Genomic DNA, 17,427 nt, shown 5'->3' on the forward strand with positions numbered 1-17,427 from the left:
ATTCCTCCTTTCTTGTAACGGGAGATCAGATTTGGGGGCTGCAGAGGACATTTTGCTGCAGTGGATAAACCAGAATTCTTTAAAAGCTGCCAAGCCTACGTGTGCTGACAGTGCTTGCAATTTATGCTTGTGGCCATGACCTAGTGACTGCCTGGTTTGGATGCGGTCAGAACTACAGTCACACATTTGGATTTCAGTGTGAACACAGGCAGTGATCTGGATCTAAATGGGGACCTGAAGCCTTTCACTTTGTAATACTCTGGCTCCACTCTGTTTCAGGCTCTGTCCCAATCACTGAAAGATTTATACCTTTATCAATAAATTATCATGACTTTTACTACACTCACACCAGTGTCTTAAATTAACACTAAACTAAATGTAGATGAGGCACGCTTCCTGCTTCACATGATTTATGGCAATCTGGCTGAAATAAGGAGCAAAATTAAATTTGCCAGCAAAGGCAGATCTGTAACATCAGGTCAGACAAAAGTTTTATTGCAAGCCCACTGCTAAAGACGGTTTCTAGGTTGTCTTTTTTTGTTCAGGTTTTTGATAGACCTGTAGCACTTCAGGCAAAAAAGAAGAAAAATTATTATAAATGTTTGTAGGTCTGAAATCTCTACTGTGTACTTTATGTCAGGTTGGAGGTGATAGGTGGCATGAACGCAGCAGTTACATGGCACTGATAAGCTCTCAGCTTGAGGACTGTGTCCTCTTTTGATGGCCTGCCTTTGAGAAAGATGTGGAGGGTGCAGATGAGAGCATCAGAACTGACCGGAGGTCCTAAAAAATATAACCAGTGGGGAGCGACTGAAGAAATAAGGTGGTTTTAGCCTAAAAATGAGGTGGTTTACAGGGGATATAATAAGCTTTCAAATAAGGAATAGGTTTGGCAAAGCAGAAGGAAATAATCTAATCTCCCTGTCTGTGGGAAATGGCACAAATAGTCATGCCCATCTGTTGCAGCAAAAAAGATTTAGGTAGACCTTCAGAAAAGCTTCCTGACCATAAAGGCATTGAAACATGGGCTGCAGGTTGCTGGGGCAGTGGCAGAGTCCTTGTCACGTGTGGTCTTAAGCATAAACTAAATAAAAATTTGCTTGGGGTGACATATAGGGATGCCCCTGCTTTGGGCAGAGGGCTACCAGCAATGGTCTCTGGACACCCTTTCCAGACTTGTTTCTAAGTGACTCTGTGACAGAAGGCAAAAGGCAGCTTATACACCGGCATCAACGCTGCGTCTCCAAAAGGAGAGTTCCGTGTGTAACCACCCAAGACTGAGAAATCACAGGGGGAAAAGCTAAATTACCATTGTGCACATCTGCCAAATGGCCCCATTTCAAGGTCAGCTTTCAGTGCTGTTGAAGTCACGGCTCTTGCCATTATCTTCAGGAGGAACACCATTTATCTCAAAACCATCCTTGCTGTTCACTGCAGATACTGAAAATCTCTAGGTGGACACTGCATCCTAAAACCTTGGGCCCCCCATGCAGCTTGAACAACTGGGACAGACGTTTGGTAAGTGCCTGTCCACATACCGACTGCTGTGGCCTTTGTTGCTCTAATGAGTTAGCATCAATCCTGGGGTTTCCCAATTCCCAGTCCTCGGATCAGAGCTGGAGGGACAAAGGGAACACCACTGAGACGTATCAGCCACACGTTGGGAGCCACACCTGGGTCTGTCACAGGCTGCCGGCGAGGGTTGCCGGGGCTGTCCAGAAGAGCTAAACTGTTTGCCATGGTTTAAGCAGGACAGTTGTTTTGGGAACACCAAATGAAAGCAGCAACAAGGAGTCTTGGGAAGGAGAGTGACGTACTGGGGCGCTAGGATTCCAGCAGATTGACTGCCCTGCCGTGTGCTGAACCACTAGGTAGAGGATAGGGCATTGTATGTCAAGAGATAAAATGGAGACTTTTTGAGGCTGACTTCCCAATTCAGAAGATGCTGGTGGTTTTGTGTTCTGTTTTGTTTTGTTTTGTTTTTTAATGATGAAATGCAGTGCCTTTTTTATTCCTAACAAATTCATCAGGCAGTTGGAGACTACGCTCCATACTGAGCAGATAGCAAAGTTCCTACTCTGTGTTTGGGTGGGGTCTTGCAAATAATCCCTTAAGCACCCTGTTTGTTTTCATGCTGTAAAATGACACTTGTCTTTGAAGGAAAAAAAACAAAACAAAGTCAAATAGAGAATAACTCAGAGCAAACAGTAGAAAACATTTCCTAACAATAAGGGCTGGAAGGCTCATTGTTCCTTGCAAAAACAACCACCAGTGCAAGAGGCTGCACCCCAGCCACATAAGGGAAGCACAGGAAAGCCACTTTCTGACCTGGAAGAAAACAGGGGAGGAAGAGCTTCCAACCCAGTTACAAAACTGCTCGACTCTAGTCACCAATGCCAGGTTTAATATGATTAGACCTGATACCAAGCGAGTGTAGAAGCCATTGTCATATGTTTGTAGCTAAGCGGCAGAGCTGTGTGGCTGGGTTTGGCTTTGGAGCTGAGGGCCGGCAGAAGGGAGCTCCTCGCGGTGGCCCCCGCGGGCCGGTGGGGCTGCTGGCTGGGGGCTTCGCCTCGCCGCCCGGGACGAGTCCTCCTGCGTTGAAGCCACAGCCCAAATGGATGGGAAACGAGCCTGACAGATGAGACAGGCACGGGGATAATGGCTGGTGTGACTGATGGGGCAGGCTGCGTGGCGGGTAGGGCGGTCGCGAGACACTGCTGGATGAGCTAAAGGCTCCATTAGGCTGAAACTGGAGCACGGTACGGGATACGCATTACTGTTTGAGGTCTGGGGCTTACTGGATACGGTGAGCTGCTGTGCAGTACAGTTTCAGAGGGTTATTTACACTGTAATGGAGGAAAAAGGCAAACCGAAGCTGTGCATTGGACAAATAAGTCGATGAAAAGATATGGGTAGGAATGTGGACATTGCATGATATGATTTGGTGTCCCAAATGGCCTTAAACAGCCCATAGAATTTCTATGTCTAAAACAGATTCCAGCAAAGGAGACCTTTTATGATGCACTAATAGGCTCATTAGGCTTTCTTGAGCAAGGCACGCTCGCAGCATCGTATGTTTTTTCCATTACAGGAATTACACGTGTTTTGTTGTGCTTTGGGTTTTGTTTTGTTTTCCACATAGGCTTGCCCTGACAGTTCCCCCATTCAGGTTTATATTGGAGGTACCATCTCGAGCCAATGACTTTTATGAAATATGTTGCTGGCACTCACGGAGAGATGCATAAAGGAAATATTCTAATGACAGTTGGAAAGGCTTTGATCCCTTTCCAAGACTGCACTCATGTCTTTGAAATGCGAGTTTGGCAGTGCTGGAAAGGCTGGGCTCTTTGGTTCTCTTTGGCACGAGCCCATGTGACAGACATTATGTCCTCTATCAGGGGACCCACATAACCTTGAGAAGTGTAAGCAATGCTCGCAGATTGCATTGGGTCAGATAGTCTGAGCTGATAACAAAGCAGCCGCGGCAGCAGGGGGGAGTCAGCCTAGTCCAACGCAATAACTGAAAACTATTTTGACCTGGTAACTGTTGGGTCTGCTGCCTGCGGCTACGTAGTTGGACATGAACTGCAAAAGTAGTTAATTTATGCCTCCTTGAGTGTAGGAATGTGGTGATGATGGATAGGGATGGGAGGTTATTAGAAACATGGGGAGGAAGGAGAGGATGGAATTCCAGCTCGTGTTTTTATCTCTTACACACGCTCTGGTTCTTTGCGTACATACCTTTGGCTGTCTTGCATGTGCGCACAATCCAAACCCTTGCTTACACACTCACACCCCTCTTCATGCACGCACAAGCAGGCACACGATCACACGCTTACAAGGGATTTGCCAGAGCTAAATGCTCGAGCATGTTTATGTGCTGGGGGTCACTGATGGCTTTTACAAAGGGGGTTGCATTTGCTTCCTCCGAAGCACGATCTGTTTACACCTACTCCTGTGCAGACCCTTTGCTAAAAATCCTCTTAGCAGTCTGTTTTTACACCGTTTGAATATATTCTCTTCATTGGCAGACTTTCGTTGGCTAGCAGAGAAGTAGTGGTCAGAGAAATAATATAAAACCAAGTCCAGTTGACTTAGTACAGTGAATTAACATAAGGCATGAGTTCAGTCCTGGGGATGCACTGACATCACTGGCCAATTAGTTAAATGCTGTCTGCTCTGGATGCTGTCTGCAGTAATAATGCAGGTACAAAACAGCCCTAGATGTTAAAGCACACAGCCTGTACGCAAGTGAGAGAGCGACTGTGGCCAGGCACCGAGGATATAAATGGGGATCGGATTGTGCAAACAATAAGCAAAGGGACAGCTGAGAATAAAGAAATATTAGTTTAGATTATTTGAAACCGTAAAGAGAAGTGCGAGGATGAAAGTGGTGGTCTCGGGAGAGGGGTTTGATTATAGTTACTCCTACAGGGATTTGCATAGGCCATAAAGCGTCTGCATCCAGAGTCAACAACCGCAGTCTCAATACAGACAGTGGGCCTTTCCTTCCCACTGTGATACAAAACACACAAACGTTTTTCTACTCAGAGGTACGCAGTGCTTCTGTCTCTGTCCTTTTCTCTCTTGCAGAAAGTACCGCATCGCTCCCACGTTCTCTCTTACACTTTTGCTCACTGCCTTTTACTGATGCTGCCATTCGTGCAGACGTACGTATCGGCCCCTTCACGTGCACGCATCCGTCGTCACACGCTCCCCCGACACGCTGACACTTCCGTCTGGAAACACACGTTAGCTCTCAGGTGTCATTTCAATCTATTGCTCGTGGACATGTATAAGTATAAGCCCATCTTTGAAAAAGATGTTTTCAAAGGCACAAAGATGATCCTGGAAGTAGATCATGCACAGCCTCAGAATGTTGTGCAGAAAGATGCAGAATGAGCTTGGGAAGCTAAGGGGAAGATCTGTATATTTTCCATAGATGTGTTGGGAACAGGGGAGGGATGAGAAATGTGTAAAGGGTCACAGTGCTGACCTGTCCTTCAGGATGTCATCCACATTTGATCGGAAGAAAAACACTGTATGGAATGGAAACATACCCTTCCACTGGTGTCCCTAAAGAGCACGTCTTCCTCCATGAGTCAGCGAGGGCCTGGGGACACCCAGCCATGAACTATTTTGGAGGCAATGACTTCAGCAAGTGGCAGGGGAAGCTATTGTGGAAATATGAATGTGTTTTCCATTGGGGAGTCCTCCAGGGAAGGACAGAAAGATCTTGGTGCTGAGCCAACTCCCCTATTTTTTTTCACCCTTCTGGGAACGAAAGCCTTGCGAAGTATGCAAGGAACCCTACTTACTGAATGTGAGCGCGTTTGGTTTGAGAGAGCTACGTGAGCCCTATACACACCCATACGCATACAGAAAGGGGGACCTCAGGAAGCAGGAATCAACCTGCTCAAGACCGTCATGCTGTCCTTAGAAGCTAGTCAACTGTGCTTAACTCGTTGTGATCTCCCTCTCTGTTGTTTCCACCTGACAAGTGAAGGTAGTACAACTTACCCGTGTTTTAGATCTTAGCGTTAGCACAACACTTCATATCAAAAGGCAATGTGAGCTGGAAACAGAGAAGCAATGGGTTTACTCTTACGCTTCACTTTCTCCAGCTTTACCCTGAGTTGGGGCATCACGGTGCCACTGAAAGCAGCGTACACACTTCAGCAAGTAGCTCCTGTATTCCAGCATTGATAAAGTCTACTCCTATAAAGGAGCGCAAAAAGTACTTCCAAAGGCCATCAGGCTTAAGGGATTTGCTTTGTTTGCCTGCAAGCAGCTTGCTTTGTAACCTCCAGACACCCCAGAAGCTAGGAAGAAGCGCTGCTCACCTCAGGGGGACTCCTGAGGAGCCTCAGGGCTTTATGACATGGTATGGTACCACTCCTGCGGAGATCTCCCGCAAGGAGATCTCTTGGCACAGCTTTGCTTGCTGGAAGCAGCAATTCCCCAGCAACCATCCTACGTCAGGGCCAGACCGTGTGCATCTCAGCCCAAGTGACTGCCGCTGGGGCTAAAGGAGTGACGTTGTGAGCTGGTGTTGGTTGTTGCGCCAGCCTGAAGATGTGAAACTTGTTATTGTGAAGGAAAATTAGAGGTAACAATAATAAACGGCTTAGAGGAAATGTGCAAGGTAACTGCTGATATAAAAAGATTTACTGACCCTAATACACGGTTAATTACATTCCTAATGAATAGATTCCTATACTTATCTTAGGAATGTGGACAGCTTTATGTATATACCTTGGATTTTGTGGCCGTAGTTAATCAATGGCCTGAAGTCCTTAGATGAGATTCACTGTATGAATGCAAAGTAATTGAAGTTTGGGAGTGGGTTATGAAAGTATTTCAGGTGACTGATACGCAGGATATTGTAAGATCTTTGCCTGGATTGCAGCATTTCTTCAATACTTTGTTGCTTTTTGTGTTACCTTTAGAGAAAAAAAAAGCTTTTCTTTTTCTACAGAGCATACTTAGATGTCAATGAACTAAAGAACATACTCAAACTGGACGGATCCACACACCTCAACATCTTCTTTGCCAATTCCTCTGAGGAAGAGCTGGCTGGAGTGGCAACTTGGCCCTGGGACAAGGAAGCCTTGATGCATCTAGGTGAGTGATAAAGATGTTTCTTTTTGTAAAGCATTCTTCTGAGGCGCTAAGAAGGAAAGACAAATATGCGTTAAGCTCTGTTCTGATTTCTTATCATTCCTCTAATATATAGTCAGGGGAAAAAAAGTATTTCACGATTCCCAGATACTGGCTCACAACCAGGAAAATATTAGGTTATAAACCCAAAGCATATTATGGTATTTGTAGATGATGTCAAGCTGAAAGTATTTCACCTTTTAAGTGAAGCTACTTTACAGGGCATTCACTCCATGGGAGCACTTTGTGAGGAAGACTGGGGGGATAGGTGGGGGGATGCTAGACAGGAGTGGGTTTTTAACCTTAGCCCGTTATGTTCTGATCCTTAGCTCATTACTTAGTAAGCGTTCGATTAATTTTCCTCACAGACTATAGTGGAAATTTGTTGCTATTTTTCTCTACCAATGTGCAAAAGAGCAAACTGCTGAGAGATTGTATTTCTAATGTTCATTTGAGTGGAACTGGAAAGAGTTCAGTACCCTGCAGACTGCCCTGCATGTTTCATAACTAGGTTGCTGACTATGGCTGCTGGAACCCAGGGATCCAGACAAAGCTGTGCAACCTCCCGAATGACTCACTGCCCTGACACCTGCGGTGCCACTGGACCTGTGTTCCTTGCAAAATGTCAGATGAACCTCAAAAGGTTCAGAAGGCACTGGCTGAGTCTGTATATACTTCTCTTAACTGCACAAACGTCCCTGGGGTTGCAAAGCTGATCTGGTCATCTTAAAAGAGCAGGGATTCTCACAAGTTTTCCAGATATTTCTCCAGCCTGTCCAGACCTTCCTAGGCTGGAAGTGAAGTGTAGTTTCAGCCAAGTTCAGTCTTTGTGAAAGGCTGTTTCAGCCAGTTTTTGTATTACCCAACACCACATTGAGCAAAACAAAAAAGATGTGACAAATGTAAACCTATACAAGGAGAGCAAAATGTGGTGTTTATTATCCTAAAGCATACTATGAGAGCTGGACTACAACTTGAGCCATCAGTCAGGGAGGCTTTTCCGTGTTCAAAAATACATTACCCCAAAGCTAGATGTTAACATCTCTTTATAGTCACCTGTCTCTATGGCTGAGAGAGGCTCCATGGTCAGACCAAGCAGTTGGAGCTGGCTGCCCTACTTCGGTTAGTAAACGTTTTATTACGACATTCAGCTCTGCAGTTGCTCTGGAAGAAGTATGAGCAAACTTCCCTTCCCAAGACTGGCACTGACACACATCCAGTCTCCTGCCGAGGTAGGCTGGAAGTGAAGCCACTTCCACTCTGACTCGCCTCCAGCCCCACCTCCATGGGCTCCAGCTGGGAGCACCCAAACCAGAAGATGCTGTCAATGCCTGCCAGTGAGCATTCCCCGTGGCAACATCTTCTGGCAAAACCGAAGACAGATATTAACCCCAGCCTCGACCAGCACCCACACTACTGTGATTCCTATCACTCTGTAACACCACAACCCCCTGCTCCTGCACCAGCCCCACAGGAACTCCGTTTGCCTCTGGCTGTGCAACGGTATGGGTTGCTGGTGGAAAGCACTAGCCCTAATGCCACTGCTGGAGTGCAATAAGGCTGCAGTATAGCAAATCCTTCCTTAAATGATTATTATCACAGCTTACCTTGGTGTTGCCGTGAGAGGGAGCAGAGAACAAGGGGAGAGCTCCAGAGTGCCAAGAAGAACCTTCTGCAAGAAGGCTGGGGCTTGCCCAAAGCCCTGATGAGTTCCTCTGTCACTTCGTTAAGCTAATTGTCGACATCATGCCTGAGCAAAACAATTTAAATTCAGCTCCTACAGTGTATTGACGGAATTCATTGACCAAAAAAAGATCTCACGAGAAAAAAAAAAAAAGACATTAGCCAACAGTTTAATGTTGACTTGCAGTGGAAAAAAGTAGAAATAAATAAATAAATAATGCTCATAATTTCCTGTCATAATAGCCCTCCCGGACCTGTGCTTGGTCTGTAAGAATTCATCTTTAATCTTTTTTACTCTTTTCTATAAATCCAATATGTACTTAATAAAAAATATGAAATATGTCCTGTGGTGCAGATCTAAAGGCTGGGATAGAGATTGTCTGGGTGAGGGAGTTTATCTTTTCTGTAAAACTGCAATTGATTTAGATTGTTGACAGCTGTGAAAAATATAAATTTTCAACAAAGGCAAAAATAAAATCTCTCTCTCCAGCTGCCTCGGGGCTGTCCAATGCCAGAATGATTTACCAGCCTTTATTTTGAAGGCATGTCCTGCTGAGGAATTTCACCAATCCTCCTGCCATTGGAAGACAAACCCTGGAAGTGTCTTTGGGAAAGAGACCCCCACAAAACAATATATGAGGGTACTCTGTGAATGTAAATGGCTCCACGTGGGTAGACCCCAAGCGCTGGAGGACTCAGAGCATGTATTGTATACAAAGGGAGAGAGGGATGCAAGGAACATGGGGGTTGCAGTGGCTGCGTACTCGTAGGTCTGCTGACAATTCATTGGGCCTGTGGAGAGCCAGTGTAAGGACCAGCTCAGCGCTGTGAAAAGGACACGCGGATGCTGCATGTGTCATAACAGGCGTGATGTTGCAGCGAGATTTTTTTCTCTCTTTTCTGTCTGTATTTAAATTTGCATGTGTCCTTGCAAGACATCCAAAGTGGTCCTTCCTCTCTCCTGAGCATTGATAAAATTTCAGCTGGAACACTGTATCATGTTTGGACACTGTACCTGAAGGAAAATGTGAGGCAACTGGGAAAACCAAAGGCGAGCAACAGTCAGGGAGGTCTAGAAAAAGGGTTGAGCTACAAGGAAAGGTTGAATGGATTGCGGTTATTCAGACTGAAGGAAAAGAGCCTGAAGTGGGGATGATGACAATCTCATAAAAGCTGATGAAAGGGGAGGAGAATCTTCTGTTCTTCATATCCGTGCGAGGCAGGACTTGAAGTCATGAACTTAAGTTGCCAAAAAATCAATTCAGATTAGATGGGATTTAAATCCTTGCAGCCATAAGGGTACCGAGTGCTGAAATTGATTGCTGGGGTAGTGATGTCATCAGGGGTTGTAAAGAGATGTTAGGCCGGTGTGTGAGGGATGGTGTAGACCTAATTGGTCCCGCATTGTTTGAGAACAGAGTTAGATGACTTCTTAAGATCTTCTCAGTCTTATTTTCCTGTAATTCCATGGTTATTGCAACCAAGTCTCCAGGCAGATGAGGAGGAAGAGTCTATGGAGTGTCAGAACCTGGTGATCTCATCTTCCCTGCTCTACAGTCCCTGATAACGTTCCTCTTGCCAAAACCTTTTCTCTCCTCATTGTCACAAAATTATTAGTGTACCATATCCAAGATTTATTTTCCCACTATAACTTTTACAAAGCAGTCTCCCATTCTCATGGTAGGCAATATACACAAACAGTTTTAAATAAAAGGCTGGGAAAAGTTGAGGTCAACAAGCTAAATAAAGAAAATATGAAGCATATCATAAATCCAAAAGTATCTCTCGCTGAGCTAAAAATATAATTCTTACGATTAATTTGATATACTGTAAAGCCTCACTAATTTACTATTTGCTTATCTGCACATCCCATAATGCATACAACAACAACAAAAAATCACTATTGGTTTTCTTTGTGCACATTTAAAAAACATGCAGTTCTTTTAGAAATGTCACATTCCAGGGTTTTATGTTTTCTGACACATTAGACTTATGCATATTCATTAGTGGAATGTGCAGTTCTGATCAAACTAGGCTTGTCTGAGTGTATGACCAGAGTGTGCTTCTGACAGTTACTTCAAAGCTGTCTGTATGATCAGAGAACACCCCACAAAAACCCTTCCAGCCTTGGGTGTATTCTGTTTCCTTTGCCCAGCTATTACTTTGCAAATATTGGTGTAACCTACTGCAATTTTTGAGGTGTTCCAGAAGTTAATGGGCTTCTATTATATCTTTACTCTGTGGAATAGTATACGGAGAGTCCTTCAGGTATGTTTTGTTTGACTCTTGGTATCAAATGCATTGCGTACACTTATTTGGGCAGAATCATTCTATTTAAGCACACAAAATGATTTAAAATTGCTTAGAATGAGGTAATTGCATGTAGGATTTTTCTCTGAGTTAACAAACCAACCAAACTGACCATATTCAGTGGAAAGACCGATTGTCACTGTGTTTTTCGTTTTGGATGTTGGACTTTGTCCCATGATTCCTCACTCTTAGAGCCCCAGATTAAGGGTGAGATTAAACCTTGCTGTGCAGTTTCTCTGAGCAGGCCATGTGCCTGATTGTGCAAAAACCAGTCTGTGCTATAGAGGATCCGAGGAACTGCCAGTCCATCTGCCCTTAGGATTGTCTGCCTTTCCCTTTCTCTTGCTGTTCTGAGGAAGACAAGGCAAACAAAGCTCTTCTCTTTTCCCCTTGCAGGTGGCATTGTGCTGAATCCTTCCTTCTATGGAATCCCTGGCCACACACACACGATGATCCATGAAATTGGGCACAGCCTGGGGCTCTATCACGTCTTCCGGGGAATCTCAGAGATCCTCTCCTGCAGCGATCCGTGCATGGAAACTGAGCCGTCCTTCGAGACCGGGGACCTCTGCAGTGACACCAACCCTGCTCCTAAGCACAAGCTGTGTGGAGATCCTGGACCTGGCAACGACACATGCGGTTTTCACAGTTTCCTAAATACGCCGTTCAGTAACTTCATGAGCTACGCAGGTACTTGGGTTTCCTTGGTTTGCTGTTGGTGTCTGTGGTTGGGTGGGAACAAAGAATAGCAGCATTACCTCTGATTTTTACAGTCTATTTCATGCGGGGCTGTATGCTGACACGTGAGTCCGTTGGTCTAGGACCATGCTTGATGAAAGACTGAACTTGATGGCCTCAGGAATCCCTTCCAGTTCTCCAGTTCTTTTTTCCCAGTTTTCCCTAACTTTACATAGTTTCATGTGATGACCAGGCAGAAATTTTGGTGGAGGGAAGAAATGAGATAAGCATTAAGAAAACAGCTTCTAAAGGCTCTACAGCAAATTTGACACCCTGTGTCCCTGCGATCCGGATGCCTGATCTATGAGGTCTTCTTTGAAAAACCCAAATTCAGAGATTGTTTACCTTCCCTCAAGGACGTATTGAATGTCAGACAAGTATTGATACCACCAAGGCTGTGTAATGAACCTGTGATTTGTAGACATGTAATGAAACACTGCTCATGCCTTGATGCGTCCATTCAAATACCATGTTTGGTGATTGATTCGGTGTCACTGTCATTCAGCCGCCATCACTCATGTCTGAGTCTCGTCATCAGAGTCTGAATGCTGGGGTAGTACCTGGATCAGGATTGCTCTTCTGCTCAAAGGCTACCACTGTGCTGTGCTAGTTTGTGCTGGGAGTGCAACTACGAAGGCTCCGTATCAGTGCGGTAAAACGACCCCCCCAAGAGGAATAAGCTGCTTAAGCAAAAACCTAATTTTGTAGTTGTACAGGCTTCTGTAGGCACAGCTGTGTTGCTCAGGGGTGCTGGTTCATCGCACTCCTACCAACAGAGTGTAACGTGAAGGGGGCGTGAGCTCCTGTGACCCTTGCCCATCGGACCAGGTTGGGGTGGGGTCCTTGCTGCCCCCCTGAAAGTTCAAGGGGAGTTGAAGGATCCTGTTATTTCCCAGAAAGAACGGGATACCTTGGCTCGTATTTCCTCTTATTTTGGGTCACAGGGGCTAGCCGTGATGAAGGTCTGTGACATTGAGCTGACAGCACCAACAACATTTTAAAGGTGACCAATACACTTGTAGCCACTGAAGGGCACCTTTATACTCCAGGCAAAAACACAGATTGCCCACTCAAAAGGTCATAGGAGTGCTTATTCTGTAATAAAACTGTACAGACGCAAAGTGTTTAATGCCATTCGGGGCACAGATTGAAATGATTTATAACAGAAATGCTTTTATGCTGTTTAGGTCACTAGCTAAAAGTGATGCTTAGTTTTCTCTTTATTTTTCTATTTAGAGGGTGTTTTCAGGGACAAGCATACACTGAGTCAGCTCCTCGGCGTGTTGGGCACTTCTGTGCATGCGGTAGGGCAGAAAGTCTTGCTGCCTGATGTAGCCTCCTGTTAGCATCACACAAATAAGTCAGTGCCGCTTCAGATGACAGTATCCCTCCACCAGATCTGCTCGTGTGTGTGCGACAGGGGTGGAGCGTCCGTGTTTCAAACCGCTGAGGTCTCTTCTTCCAAAGAGAGCTTGCCTTGCCAATTCTCTTGAGAGCTGAGACAGAGAAGCAGACCACAGAGATACCTATCTGCTCTTGGAGCTAAACATGTGCTGGTGTTCGGAGCAGAAACCTTTCTTTTTTCTTCTTGTTGAAAAATTAAGTGAAGCAACTTGATAGGCATCTCTAGAGCTCATGCATGAATCTGTTTGCTTTTCTGTTGTTGGCAGTGGAATAAAAATATATCAGGATATCAAATTGCTATAGAAATACCTTTGAAACATCTAGGTTGAGGTCATGCAGCTCTAAACATTGCCTGCCTTTCTTTTCTGTTTTGCTGCTTGTACACAGCTTGATCATATTGTGTTTGTCTGTGTCTAACATCCATCTGTCCAGTTACTCCCAACTCTGTAGCAAAGTACTGACTTAAAGGGTAACTTTTTTCCCCCTGAAATAACAAGTTACGATGTCCAGAAGATCAAGAAGTATGAGAAATTATATTTGTAAATTATTTTTACAAGTCCAAATAGCTGTGGTGTTCCCAAATAAAAAGATAAGTTAGTCGTTAAGAGCACTTTCCATGAAACCAGCAGGAATTCTGCCTCTGAATTCTGTTGGAATAATCAGCCCGGCAAAGTCTCTTGAATTTCTCTGATTATTGCTTCATCAGAGGATCCTGAACCTTTCTTGAAATCGAGTGATCAAGTGAAATACCTTTCTCTCTCGCCTCTCCTCCCTTCCCCTCCCCCAGGACACAGCCTGTGCTGATGTTTAAACAGATTGAGAATGCAGGGCATCTTTCTCCTGTGCCATTGTCTCGCTGCTTTGTCCTATATATATTTTATTGTTCCTTTATGATGGCTATTAAGGGTCTTTGTCTCCTTCTGGGCTTCCGTGAAGAATATTTGTGGCTTTTACAACGTGCTTAGGGATAGACCATTGATAATTATTGAGGAAATCCAGAGATGTAATATTAAAGCAGCTTTTTGCATACCCACAGGGGTTTGTAGATATTTTCAAGCCGGTGGTGTCTGTCTGTCTGTCTGCTGTGCATGTTTGATGAGGGGAGGCTCACTGCTTGGTGGAATTAGGAGAGACACAGGAGAACACGCGAACTGACGGGTCCTTACTGTGGTAGGACTGTATTTGGGGCTGTAATCTGAGCAGGATCCCAAACGAAGCAGTCTGCTTGTGCGTGCCTCTCAGGGAAGATGTGGTAAGGTTTTAAATTAGCCAGCAAATTCACACTTCTCTTTAGAATGAATTCATATATTTTTTGTTCCTCTTGAGTTCCACAGGGCACGCGCTTGCAGACATCAGAGCATCTAGTAACGCTATTACAATATTGAACTTACACACACGCAGGCGACTCTCTGAGCAGCCTTCGGTGACCTGCATCTTCCCAGAAAAGTGTATTACTTGATCTGTGCAAAACTGTCATTGTTGTTTGTATCGTGGCAGCATGCGGAGGTCCCTTCTGCGACTGAGTTTTACTGGGCTGGGAACTCGGCAGGCACATGTGAAGAAACACCCTGTGTTTTCGAGAGCTTTTCATCTGATGGGAAGAGTACCAGAAAAATGGTTAAAGTGCTAGCAATAAGTTCCTCAGCATAGCTTTTCTGGGTGACTGTGCACAACGTATTTATGCCTTTGGTGGTCTGCACAATAGAGAAATAGTAATTTTCGACTTCTCCTGGGCATTGTAGATGTAAAGTTGCGTGGTGTTCAGAGGGCACTAGATGCATTCTTGTTGGCAAGTCATGTTTGGGGAAAACAGATGAAATGAGAAATGGATATTTATGGGAAATTATCCAGCAAAATGATTTCTCCATTTTGAATGAAAAAGAAATTTGAAATTTCAGAAATGTTTATGAGAAGTTCAGAAAGGGGTTAGAATCATAACAGTAAAGTGGGAGACTTTTAGTAGAAATAAAGTTATTTTGTACACCAAAAATTTACATTTTTAATCAGTGCTTGTAATGATTTTTTTAAATGGATCTTTCAGAACATTTTTATTTGTTCATTAGAAAATATAAGAACCTTTAAAAAATACATATTTTTAAAATTCTGTGTTCTTTTAAGCAAGAAAATCTGTCAAAGTCTACTGCACATGGTTTGCATGAATCTCAGTCAATACTTTACCCTAACACTAGCCATCCTTTGCCCTTTTATCCTCTCTCAGAGATATTCTTTTAGACGTGAAATTCTTTTAAGCCTGGAGGTCCACTGGTAGCCCCAATTCTGACCAGAAGGTTCTGCACTGAGGCTTTCTTTTTCTCTACCTCCACGTGCCTCTTCTCATCTTGGGATGATCTCTGGGTGCTTCATATGTATCCCGGACAAGTGGAGGGGAATGTTTATTGATTGATTTTTTGGTTTTTTTGTGTCCTTTCACCTGCCTCCACAGGTGATGACTGCCCTCATTTGTTCACAGGCCATTAACTTTTCAGTGCTGCAAGAACCCATCCCAGCCCTTGCAAGAAGCTGCCATTCACCGGGTCGTAATTCTCTCTCTTGCTCCCACCTTATCTCCCACGTGGTTGATGTGGCTTCTGTTTTAATTTCAGACGATGACTGCACCAACTCCTTCACGCCCAACCAAGTGGCCAGGATGCACTGCTACTTGGACCTCGTCTATCAGAGCTGGCAGCCCGCGAAGAAACCGGCTCCTATTGCAATTGCTCCCCAGATTGTGGCTCGGACTTCCACCTCCGTCACCCTGGAGTGGTTTCCGCCCATTGACGGCCACTTCTTTGAAAGGTGATCACGCGCTGCTCTGTACTCTTGCATTGAACTGAACGGAAAGGGGAAAAATAGGAGGACGACCTGCGGCCCCACTCAAGGAGTGCAGCTTTAACACGTGCTACGCTCAGTCTGGGTTAAGGCTCTTTCCTAAATCGGTTCATATTGAGGAGGTTATTGATCTGTTTTCTGCTCTTCCTTTCTCAGCCTGTAGCACTCTGTTGAGGGCCATTGATTTGCCATGTAAAGGGCAAATCTTTTTCCATATGTTATGGGAGGAATTTTCAATCAACAATTCTGGCCCTGTCATTCCTGCTGTTATTGCTCCTCACAGATACCTGTGGGCTTCAGCTCTGCCTGCACGTTCCCCCTCCTCCTCTTGCATGTTTCTTTTGCAAGGACAAGGTGAACCTTGTTTCTACTTCTGTGACAACCCAGAGGAGTCTCACAGGGCAAAGAGGCGGCAGGGCTGGGAAGAGGGGCAAATGCCGCCTCCTTGCCTGAGCTGCAGGTCTGAGATGGGAGCTGAGCAAGGCAGAGTCAAAGACCTAAAACCCTGCATCTCATGCAAATGCCATCCTGCTGCATCCTGAGTAGAGCATGTAGGTCAGAGTACGCGTGTGTGTTCATGTCTGGTAGGCATGCAGCTACGTGGTACCAATAAAAATTAAATGAATGCAGCGCTCTGGACAAGAGTTGCACCACTTTGCAGTTCATCGCCGGAGCAACTCTTACCCCAGGATGACCTGAGCGACTGGGGAGTTCATCTAAATACTCTTACGCAGTGCTTGGATGGGCTGCAGGGGCTTTGGGAGTCCTAGCAGAGAACTTCCTAAATGATTTACCTTCTCGCATGACTGTCGACTCACCTTCCCTGTTTGCATTTCTTCTCCACTTTTTGCTTTGTTATTTTATAGAGAGCAAACTTGGCGTGTCCTTCAGGACTGTAGCAGTACATATCACAGGAGGCCAAATTTACAAGCATATTAGCACCCAAAGAGCTGTCTCAGCACTGCTGCTTTGTTCGGTGAGAGCACCTTGAGAGCCACTGCCTCCATCAGGGATGAAACTCCTTCCAGCGCTGCTAGGACACCGTGGCCATTTCAGTGGCCAGCCTGCACTTTATCTGAGTAGGCAGATAGCTGTTATTTTCTGCTCAGATGAGATTTTCTACCTTTATTGCAGATTAATGCAGGGAGGGCAATCAAATCATATTAGGAGTTGATAAAGAAAGATCTTGTGCTCAGAACGGTAGTTGTTTTAATTGCAGTTTTGCAACTGAATCCTTTTATTCCCTACATGTGAAAAGGACTTATGTGAAGTTCTGAAAATTAATTCAGAATTTTTTAGCCCATAATCATTTTTAGGTGAATTAAGTTTCTCCAATTTAATTTAGATTTCAGAAGATACTTATTGTGTGTTAAATAAATACCATCTGCCTCTTAAAACACATTGATGCAGAGTTAATTGTTATGTAACCAAATATGTCTTTATTACATATTTCTTATAATTCAATCAATATGTTCTTAATAACCCCTAGTTAGTTGCTTCTTAAATAACATACAGTGGATAGCCTGCTAAATCTAAAGTTTCATAACAGAGTTATCGTATGTTAAATAAAAAGTGATTTCCTAGAGAAAAGAATCCTTTGGGTTTTCAAATCTGTGTGCTCAGTATTACTAAAAAGATTTAAAGAGACAGCCTCAAATACTTTGAGTCCAGTTCCTTGTTAAAATGAGGTTCCCAGTGCTAACAGATACAGAAATGTTGCTCTGGCCATTTAAAAGCGTCACTGAAATATATAAACGATCCTGTCTAAAGCATGCCCAAAATTCTGATCTATTAATCAAA

General features: G+C 44.5%; 1 protein-coding gene across 1 annotated transcript in view; it reads left to right on the forward strand.

Annotated features, from left to right (window-relative positions):
* PAPPA (pappalysin 1) overlaps positions 1–17,427 on the forward strand; it is a 181,284-nt gene that overhangs the window by 46,332 nt on the left and 117,525 nt on the right. The window contains exons 3-5 of the mRNA XM_075111900.1: positions 6,482–6,627; positions 11,053–11,346; positions 15,402–15,594. Coding sequence (XP_074968001.1) covers positions 6,482–6,627; positions 11,053–11,346; positions 15,402–15,594 — 633 coding nt within the window. The remainder of the gene's footprint in view (positions 1–6,481; positions 6,628–11,052; positions 11,347–15,401; positions 15,595–17,427) is intronic.

This window comes from Phalacrocorax aristotelis, chromosome 17 (genome assembly GCF_949628215.1).
Source record: "Phalacrocorax aristotelis chromosome 17, bGulAri2.1, whole genome shotgun sequence".
Classification (NCBI taxonomy): domain Eukaryota; kingdom Metazoa; phylum Chordata; class Aves; order Suliformes; family Phalacrocoracidae; genus Phalacrocorax; species Phalacrocorax aristotelis.